This window comes from Malania oleifera, chromosome 4 (assembly GCF_029873635.1).
Source record: "Malania oleifera isolate guangnan ecotype guangnan chromosome 4, ASM2987363v1, whole genome shotgun sequence".
NCBI classification, from domain to species: Eukaryota; Viridiplantae; Streptophyta; class Magnoliopsida; order Santalales; family Ximeniaceae; genus Malania; species Malania oleifera.
In genome coordinates this window covers 2326798-2337772 of record NC_080420.1, presented here as the reverse complement: position 1 = coordinate 2337772, position 10975 = coordinate 2326798, and the positions used below count along the sequence as shown (strand labels likewise).

At 32.2% G+C, this 10975-nt stretch overlaps 1 protein-coding gene across 2 annotated transcripts; it reads right to left on the bottom strand.

Moving 5' to 3' along the window:
• Positions 1-8741: 8741 nt before the first annotated feature.
• Positions 8742-10233, bottom strand: LOC131154108 (uncharacterized). Of its 2 annotated transcripts, XM_058106631.1 has the most exons (2): positions 9157-10174; positions 8742-9068 (listed from the first exon to the last, which is right to left on the bottom strand). In XM_058106631.1, exons 1-2 carry the CDS (start codon positions 9961-9963, stop codon positions 9048-9050), a joined length of 828 nt encoding a protein of 275 aa, XP_057962614.1. In that variant the 5' UTR covers positions 9964-10174; the 3' UTR covers positions 8742-9047. The 2 variants fall into 2 exon arrangements, with proteins under 2 accessions (XP_057962614.1, XP_057962613.1); XM_058106630.1 differs by having other exon boundaries at positions 8742-10233.
• Between the last annotated feature and the right edge of the window lie 742 nt (positions 10234-10975).

The window sequence follows — 10975 nt, the reverse complement described above, 5'->3', positions numbered from 1 at the left end:
AGCCCTCTCGGGGACTTGCTTAAGAATAAGTAAAGAGGAATCTCATGTAAATACCATGGAATAAGGTTTGATCCTATTCATGGAGATTCCGTAAATATTCCATTCCAAAAATAGAAAGTTCGAAACAATTGGGATTTTTTTTGGAGATTGGATGCAGACAATCTTAGGAGAGTGATTGAAACTCCTAGTGATAGGAATTCACCTTGAGATGAAGGATAAATTTCCATTGTCTTAAGGGCTAATTTGAATCAAGAATTTTGCTTTAAAAAAAAAAGGAAAAGAAAATAATAAGAAAATCATTTTTTACTATATTTTTTTTCTATATCAAACATCATTTAAAATGAAAAATTATGCTAACTGTTGAGATTTGAGATTGCAAGTGGAGTCGTCAATAACAACAGCTTTCCACGCAGCTTATGTTAAAATTTGAGACCTGTAATAAATGGAGACCAATAGCTCTTCACCTGCCTTGCCTACCATGGCTGACATAAGCCACCATGTTTGAATTTTACTCCCTCTATATGTATATATATATGTGTGTGTATAGTGTGAGTGCTGTGAGTGCAGAGAGAATTGCAATAAGAGAGAGAGATTAAGTGAGTTGAGCAGTATGGCTCCTCCTCCTTGTAATATTTCTTCCAGTATAGTGCAGAGGTGTGTGTTCCGTGGACGTAGGTCGATTCGATCGAACCACGTAATATCCGGTGTTCTATTGTGGATGTGTTTGATTTTTCTTCGTGTGTGATTGTTACTCCAGATTTATCCCCAACACTAACATGTTTAAAATTTAACAGAATCTAAATGTTAAGGATGCATAGAATTAAAAGTTTGTTCCTTGATTTAATTTTTTTTTTCTTTCTCACTTTTCTTAATAATCAAATATGATAAAGTGAAATCTTCTTTATTTTCCTTTCCTTTCTTTAATATTTTCAAATTTCAAATGAACTATTAATAATATTAAAATCACCAAAACACAATCCAAAAATTTTCATAATTGTAATCATAAAAATCTTTGAGGTAGCTCCATTGATGTCCTCTTTTCCTGAGAAGAGTTTGAACTATACAATATAGTTATCAAAATATGCAATTCATGAATCTGAACAAAAATTGGTATGGGCTGAGAATACTCTTTCACCTGCATCATTTTTATGATTAAGGATTGAATCCACTCCAAATTCTTGTCATAGCTTCACATTCTTCCTACTTATAAGTATTGAACTGAAAAAAAATCCTGAAAATTATAAGTGGTATTTAGTTGTGTTTAAAAAATTGTGTTTGGATACTCACTTTTTTTTGTTAGGTGCTCCGTGTTAACTTTTAATTAACAATTTCATTAATAATTATATAATTATTTTAATTAAAATATAAATTTTTATATTTAATAAAATAATATTATTTTTAATTAATAATAATCTTATCATTGATGCATATTTATAACATAATACTATCATATTAATTTATGATAAAAATAAATTATTAATTAAATTAAAATTCCCAATCTATTTAATGTTAATTTAAATTAATTAATAGTTTTTTGTATAATAACTAATATGACATAAAAAATAGTAAAATAACATATAAATATTTTTAAATATATTTTAAATAAAAATTTTCATGTTGTATAATTAAAATTTTAAATGATAGTTATATTAATTTTTAATTAAAATGTAAACATTTCCGTTAATTCAAAATAAAATAATATTTGTAACGCCCTAGAAAATTAATATGCATGAAAGTGTAAAAAAATAAATTAAATCAAATTGAATAATTAAATAATTAAATAATTAAATAAATAATAATCATTAATTAAATAATATATTAATATAATATAATAATATTATATGTGTGTGTGTGTGTGTGTATATATATATATATAATGTTAAGTTAACATCTTATAGCTTTATTGAAACTGGCAAAACACATACACGCCCCTCTCCAAATCTCGCCTCTCTCTCTCTCTCTCCCTCCACGCCGTCTCTCCCTCTCTTCTCAATTTCTTTTTCAATACTCGATCAATCGAAAAACAGAAAATACGACTGAGATCTTAACTCGACTACCGACATTTTAACCGGAGTGGATTTGTCGTAAAAGCGACATAGGCACCACTACTAGGATAAGGTAATCTCACTCTCTCTCTCTCTCTCCTCAATTTCTCTCAAATCTCCAGTCAAATTGACGATCTGACACCACCACAAGGTTTTAGGTTCGATCCTCGTCATGTTAGCCATAACAAATTTTTTATTTGGGAATCTTAAGCACCACTCTTGGTGGGGTGAGGTAAGGAAAATAAATTATGTCAAAAATTTTATAAATTAACTGATTAAATTGTAATATGAGATTGTAGGAATTATATATACATTTTTCTGAATATTTTGGCATATGGAGATTGGATTTTGGATTATTATATTTATTATGAATTGATTAAATTGGTGTTTGTGAGTTTAGTGATTTTATAATAATTATTATTTTAAAGATTAACTAATTAAATTAAAGAATATAATTATATGGATATTAGGTTGATTTTAATCTGAGTATATGTTGATTTTAAATTTGAATATATGATTATATTATGAGGTATATGATTTTCTAAGTGTTATTAAAATATGATTTTATTATTTAAATATGCGGCATGAGATTATTTCAAGTTATTGTATAAATTAAACATGTTGTGATATTGTTGAGTGTAATGTGAAATATGTTTATGAATATGGTACCATGGTATTGTGAAGTTGCATATCTAGGGTATCTGTTTGGTGGTATCTACGTAAAGGGGGACGACGATACGTAATGCCTCGATCCTTGGAGTAGTCCGAGGGCTTGCTAAATTTGGGTAGAGAGTAGAAGGCGCCTCAATGTCAGTGAGTACCTGGATATGCACCAGATGTGGTCACTGAAAGATATAATGCTTTGCATATAAACAGGACCCAAGAAATTGAGAAAATAGTTTTAGTGGTTTAATATGTAAACATGAATCATAGTATAGAAAGTTATTTATATGATATAAGTATTGTATATTATTTATATGTGGTACACAGAAACTCATTTGTCACACACTGATAATAATTTATGTCATCCTTATTGAGAGGTGTCTCACCCTATCCAAATCTAACATTTTTCAGATACCATGAGGAGTATGACAGTAATCAGAGTGTGCAGTGGAAGCGTGGATGGAATTGAAGGTCTAGTTTAAAATTGTTAAATATTTTATTTATATTTTTTATGATATGAGAATCTTTTTGTTGAATTGGATTTTTTATTGTAATAAATGTTAATTTTTTAGTGCTCTGGTAATTATTATGAAGATCTTCCGTTATTTTGTTATATGGTATCAGAGATTTATTTTAAATAACACTCTGGACCTTAGTTTCGGGTTCAGGGCATTACAGTTGGTATCAGAGCTTAGGATATAAGTTCTGCAGACTCTAGGAATGATGTTACCAGAGCATAGGATGAGTTAGGAGGGGAATAGGAACGGGAAGATAGGATTGTTCATGAGTTAGCTTAAGTTTGTAGGAATCACAATTGATGTCGTTCGAGGTCATAATTATCGAATTTCGAGGACGAAATTCCTATAAGGAGAGGAGAATGTAACGCTCCAGAAAATTAATATGCACGGAAGTGTAAAAAAAAAATTAATTAAATTAAATTGACTAATTAGATAATTAATTAAATTAAATAAATAAATAAATAATAATAATCATTAATTAAATAATATAATATAATAATATTATATATATATATATATATATATATATATGTTAAGTTAACATTTGAAGTTTCAGGTAATTGAAACTGGCAGAACACACACACGCCCCTCTCCAAATCTCGCATCTCTATCTTCGTCTCTCAACTCTCTCCCTCCACGCCCTCTCTCCTCAATTTCTTCTCTAATACTCAGTCGATCAAAAAATAGAAAATATCACTAGGATCTTATCTCGATCACCGACATTTTAACCAAAATGAATTTGTCGTAAGAGCGACATAGGCACCACTCCTAAGATAAGACAATTTTTTTTTTTTTTCTCTCTCTCTCCTCAATTTCTCTTAAATCTCTAATCAAATTGACAATCCGACACCACCACAGGGTCTTAGATTCGATCATCGTCATGTTAGTCGGAGTAGATTTTTTATTTGAGGATCCTAAGCACCACTCTTGGGGTGAGGTAAGGAGAACAAATTATGTAAAAAAATTTATAATTTAACCAATTAAATTGTAATCTGAGATTGTAGGAATTATATATATTTTTTTCTGAATATTTTGGCATATAAAGATTTGATTTTGAATTATTATATTTATTATGAATTGATTAAATTGGTGTTTGTGGGTCTAGGAATTTTACAATAATTGTTATTTTAAAGATTAACCAATTAAATTAAAGAATATAATTATATGGATATTAGGTTGATTTTATTCTGAGTATATGTTGGTTTTAAATTTGAATATATGATTATATTATGAGGTATATGATTTTCTAAGTGTTATTAAAATGGTATTAGAGATTTATTTTAAATAACCCTCCAGACCCTAGTTTCGGATTCAGGGTGTTACAATATTATTTATTAATTAACAATAATCTTGTTGATCATATATATTTATAAGATATGATTACCATATTAATTTACATAAAAATAATATTGATAACTAATTAAATATTTTAATTAATGTAATGTCAATTTAAATTTATATATGGTCTTTTTATTCATTCCAAAATTTAATTATGTTTTATTAATAATTAATGTTTTATCATACATGATAAAATAATATTTGATTATTTTCTAATTATAATATTTTTAATTAACTTTTTAATTAATAATATTTTAATTAATATTTAAATATATTTATTAAGTAATTCTTGGTAAACAACAATCTTGTTCTTAATGTATTTTTATAATATATGAATATCATATTAATTTATGTTAAATATTATTAATTCAATTTATACTTTTAATTTCTAATATTAATTTAAGATATAAATGATTCTTCTTCATCATTCCAGAATTGAATTATATTTGATCAATAATTAATATATTATAATACATAATAAAATAATATATGATTATCTTGTAATATATTTTTAAAAATTATAAAATAGACACTAAATTTATTTATATTTACAAAATCACATACGAATAATCGTACTTATAAGTGACTAAAAAGTTGCCTTAAATAGTTCTCAAAAAAATTAATTATAGAAAAATATTTTTTACAAAAGTGTTTATTGCAGTGTAAATCATATGTCACTTTTTTGTGTTTTTTATTTTATTTTATAAAAGTACTTATTTAAAGTAATAAGTTACTATTTTTCAAATTGCTCCCAAAAGAAGGCTAATGAGCCTATCAACCGAACATTATTACGTAAGATTAGTTTTTGATTTCCTTGTTAAGGGTTTAATCCCTTAATATTTCAACATCCTATAGAATTCATTATTTAATAAGAATCTTATTTCCTCACCTTGTACATGTTTCTTTGAAGGCATTCCTTTTTCCTCCTTTTGTTTTCTAGTTCAAGGGTATTTTTTTCCTTTAGCATGAACAAAGGATACAACACCACCATTGTCATATCTTGTCAAACATGACTAGTTTAAAACCACCCAAACAAGATTCCTTTTTTTTTTTTTTTATTGCTTTTATTTTTACATGATTACACTTCATTCTTTGATTGAAAAAGAGGAGAAAATTGGACTTTAGGCCTTTTGCTTTCTCCCCAAAACCATTGTTTGAGTATAGTGCTCTGCATTAAGAAAGGACAAAACACTCACCTCCTAAAGTGGTGCTTATGTTTTGTTGTGTTTTTAAGATACAAAAGTTAGATTTTTTTTTTTTAACTACTAGAAAATGGCCAAGCTAAAAGGGCCCTAGAATTTTTACAAATTTGTTTTCTATTTTTCATGGTTTTTTATAATTTTTCAAGATTTTTAAGGAATTTTCTAAATTTTATTTATTTTTTGTGTTTTTTGATTTTTTTTTTTTTTGGGGGGTCCTTTGAGTTAGAAAAGATTCAGAGATTTTTTTTTCTGATTTTTTTTGGTAATTTTCTCATTTTTTTTAAGTTTTAGTGAATTAATGTTTTAATTAAGAAAATGTGGGAGCAGTTCAGAAGAATGAATCGGGTCAAACTGGCTGAACTAATTTGACCAAGTCAACTAGAGTGAACTAGGTTATCTTGAGTCAAGGTCATCCGAGTTAGCTCGATCAAGGAAGAGAGAGGCAGGCCATGGGTTCTACCATGTGTCTCCCATCTAAGGTGACACATGGCCACTCATTAATGATGAATTTTTTTTTTTTTGGGAAAATAGGGAAGCAACATGTGGCAGGGTGACATCATGTTGATGTCACCCGCCACATGGTACAATACCAGAATTTAAAAGGGATTGCTGACGTGGCATCAATCTAGTCGTCCATAGAAAATACAAAACGAACGACTTGGATCGCGCTATGGCACTAGGTGATGTCATCTAGAACATGCAGTCCTCAACGCGCCATATTTCACCATCCGATAGTGACATGTGTCCCACTACTTGAATTGTTTTGGTGAGAAACAAAAAATATATATGTATTTTTTGCTATTTTTATATTTTCTTTTCTTTCTCTTTCTTTTCTCCCGAATTCTCTCCTTTCCCTTCTATGCTTCCTCTCTTTCTCGTTGTGCCATAACGGCAACTGCTGATGTTGCTACCCCAGTTGCTACAACTAGTGGCACATCCAAGGTGAACCTCCCACTCTTTCTCTCTTCAATCACTCTCTTTCGATCTCACTCTCTACTCTCTCCTTCTCACATTTCTCTCTCTAAAACGCTCTTAATCTCACATTTCTCTCTAAAACTCTCTCAATCTCACTCTTCTCTCTTAAATCTCTCAGGTTTCTAAACTTCTTTTCTCTATCTCTTCTTGCAAGTTTGAGTGGAGGTACGTGAGCTTTTTGCCTCTTTCTTCGATATACTCAGAGGTAACCCCCCAATCTCTATTCTTTGCTTGATCTTTAGCCTGTTCTCTCTTTTCATTTTCCTCTCTTCTTTTACTTTATTTTCTTTTTACTTTCTTAAGTTTTCTCGCATTTTCTCATGAGCCAAACGAGGGGTTGGGGATAGGTTTAACCACGGTTAGACATTGGTTAGGTTAGGATTCAGTTTGGGCTTGAATTTTGGTTTTAGGGTCTAGGCTGTGTTTATAGGCTAGTTAGGTTGGGATTATTTGAGACTTGAGTTTGGGCCTTAGGTCTAAAGGTTATGGGACCTATTGGGTTTAGATGGGTTAGATTGGGCTTGGGTGGTTAATGGATTTTGGTTTTAAGTTGGGCTATGATTAATCAGGTTTTTAGTTGGGCTTAGATTTGATTGGGCTTAGGGGGTATGACTTGGGATTTTTAGGCTAGGTTGAGTTGGGCTAAAGCTGAGACAGGGTTGGCTTAGGTAGGACTTGGGTTAACTCGATTAAGATTAAGTTTACTCAGGTCTATCTGAGTCGAGTCAACAGTTTGATTTGACTTAAATCCAAGTAATTTGACCTAGGCATTCAGGTTAGGTTGACCCATGTTTTCGGGTCTTTTGTTCAAGTCTAGTTGGGGACTTTGGCAAGGATTTTTGGTTCAAATTTTTGAATTCTGAAACCCACTATTTATAGGCATGTGGGATCACTCAATTAATTCTGATTGATCAATCAAAATTAAATTGAATTGATCAATTTATGCTTGCATTAAATTATGATTTCACTCACATATTACCTATGCAAATTCCCACATGTCTAATTTCCATTTTCCTTTAATTTTGTGCTTGTAGGTTTAAAGATGAAGATGCTAGCTTACTTTGCTTCATTTTTTTTATTTATTACTTTTTAATATATTAAGTTTTTATACTTATTTTTCCATGTATCCAAATTTTTTTCCTTTTTTTTCCTTGTATTTTTCCATTTAATAGATATTTACACAATGACAATAACCCAAATTATGTAATATAATCTTTAAACAAAATAGGGTGCCTAAAATTTGTAACCCGTCTTATTGAAATACGTTTTACAATTATTTTTAACCACAAAATTTTCAATCACAAAAATCTTTAAAACTACATTATCTATTTTATTTGTTAAAGATGGAACTATTAATAAATTCTATCATCGCTAAGACTTTTAGAGGTGAATTTTAAATTTTGTTGCTAACTTTTGACATTGAAACTTATTTTTATTGTAATGTAGGATACAATATGAAGGTCATATGTAATTATAATTTTTCTAAATAACATATTTACTACATCTTAGAATATCCAACAAAGTCTTTCTTTTTTTCACTCAACTTTGACAACTCCTAAACAAACTTTCCCTAGAGTAAATGCCTTCTAACTCTGTATATAGGAGAGTTTTAAGATTTCTATGATGGTTATAACCCTTTTAAAAATTTGGATAAGATCCGCTGAAAGTGGATAGCCTTAATCGCATGTGTCGATAACAGGTAAGCATGAACGTCGTTCTCGTCCCGATGCCATTTTTTACCTTTTATGAGTTGCTTATTTATTTATTTATTTTATTTTAATATATTTGAACATTTGATTGACTATATTTCTGATTTTGGGAAATAAAAATACTTTGATTGAGGACATTAGTCACCTTAAGAAAAAAATTGATAAAGAAAAATATTAAGATATTGTACATTAGTGTGCAGAAAATTTAATGGTCTTGCACAAGAGCGGTATGTCGCACTCCTAGTAATTTTTGTATCCGAATCTAAATATTTCAAGATCACAAAATAAGGGTAGAGCCAACATAACATATTTATAATTCATTAATACTCAATGAAAATAAAATATTTACTTATGCATGAAGTCAACAAAGCTTAAAACAATCATTAAGTTAGAAATCGTTCTTCCATGATTAAGTACAAAGAAGTGAAGAGATAGAATAACTTAAAATTAAAATTTAATAATAGTATTTCAAGAGGCAGAAATAATAACATTACTAGTACACTTTCTTAGCGAAGAGACTGCGCAGGTTGAAAAAGTTACTGCCACGTCCACCGTCGGCGCAGCCAGCACCGCCGCTCGGCCCAGTCTGGCCCCCGCCTACGCCCACGTCGCAGCCGGCTGCAACGGCACCGTTTTCATCACTTCTACTGTCTAAATGATTCCGGTACCCAATACACATTGGGACATTCAAATTCAAAACTCTGACCTTAGCTCCGCCGCCGCCTGCGGCGGGAGCGGCGGAGGTTTGGGCTTTACTCCAGCGAGTGCCCGCAGCTGCTTCTTTCTTAATCCCCTTTGCTGTATTCCGGACTAAACGCTCCGGACTCCGGGCACCGGAGGGGACTCCTCGGCGGACCTGCCAGACCGGGCTAGTCCGGCCCAAATGGACCCCGGCTCGACCGGGACTGCTCGGCCACTTCCTGGACTTCGACTCGCTACCCGAGTTGCTCCGCGAACACGGCGCGCTGCTCACCTTCCGGGTTCCCGAAGCTCCCACCCGTTTTCCATTGTTCCCGGCGGATCTGCTCCGGGCAAAAGGCCACAAATTGATATTAAGCTCCGGCGAGCTGGTCCCCCCGTGCCCGCTGCAACCCTTCCTCTCTTTTCTCTTCTCCTTATCTTCGGCGGGACCCATTTTCTTGTCCCCTTTCTTGAAAATGTCTTTCCAGCGCTTGGACGCCGTCAACGGCGACGAGTCCGGAGGCGAGGACGACAACTGGGGTCCTGGGGCGGGCTCCAGATCTGGGTCGGGAGCAGGAGAATCTGGGTCCGCGGGGCGGGGATTCGGGTCGGGTGGGTCGGAGTGGTTTGGGAGGAGGCGGAGGGGAAGCAGGACGCCGTCGACAAACAACTCGTCGGCGGAGAGGAGATTGGGTTGTGGGAAGGACGGGTTTCGGACCATCCAGAACTCGAATTCGGGCGAGCTGGATACACTGCTTCTTCTTCCGGATCCGGAGCTGCTGGGCGAGAGTCTCGAAGCTTCAGGTTGTACCAGCTCTTGGCTTATCTCCATGAGAGAGTTTCTCTGTAAATTTCTTTGCTATGGCTGCTATGGTTATGGAGGCAGCTGATAGCCCGGTGGCGGTGACCCTACCGAGGCAAATAAACAAAGGAGAATGAACGCCTGAATGAGCAATAAAAGGAGAGAGAGGTGAGAGGTGTGAGAGAGAGGGAGAGAGAGAGAGATGCTGATGACTATTGGTGCAATGAGATGTCTGGTATCTGGTGCGTTGACATCGGGCGGCTACTACAACTACTAGAGCTACTCAGCCTACTCTCATGAGTCCTCACTTTCTTCCAGTTTTATTTTTATTATAAAATAAAAACTAAAAACAAAAAGGTCAATTCCAGCTCTTTTCTAACTGCGTTCCATCGCGATTGATTTACACGTGCCTACGCCTCCCTCCTATTTTTATTTATTATTATTTTTTAGCTTTTCAAAGTCTTGTACTCATGTAGGTTTTTATTTTATATTTTAAAAACAAAATTTCTATTAATTTTACTTTCCTACATATTCAAGGGATTGAAATTTGATTAATGTGAATTTGCATAAAATATAATACAAAATATAAAATATTTTTTTTAAATAATCAACCTTAATCGAGCCAGTAATTTTCCTTGCCATTTTTTGTGGTGGAGATTGGATTCCAATGTTTTTAAAGGATTGTGATGCTTATGATATTTTAATATTTTAATATTCTTGCAAGTATAATTTTTACGACATTTATTCAATGGTGTTCCAGAATATAACAAATTAATGAAATGGAAAAGTTTTTTATATTTTTCACATGTTTACAATATAATTTATTTATTTATTTTGAAGCTAGAAATTCAAAATGTGAAATAGCATAGAGGAAGAGAAATGTATATCTTGTATTTCTCAATATAAATATTACAATGCATTGTACTTAAATCATGCTTAAATCAAATCTGAATTACTACAAATAAGCCTGTGTCTAGTGGGTATTCCTTTTGAGTTGTTTTGACCAATTCCAAGCATGATTTCTTGTATTTATTTACTTCCA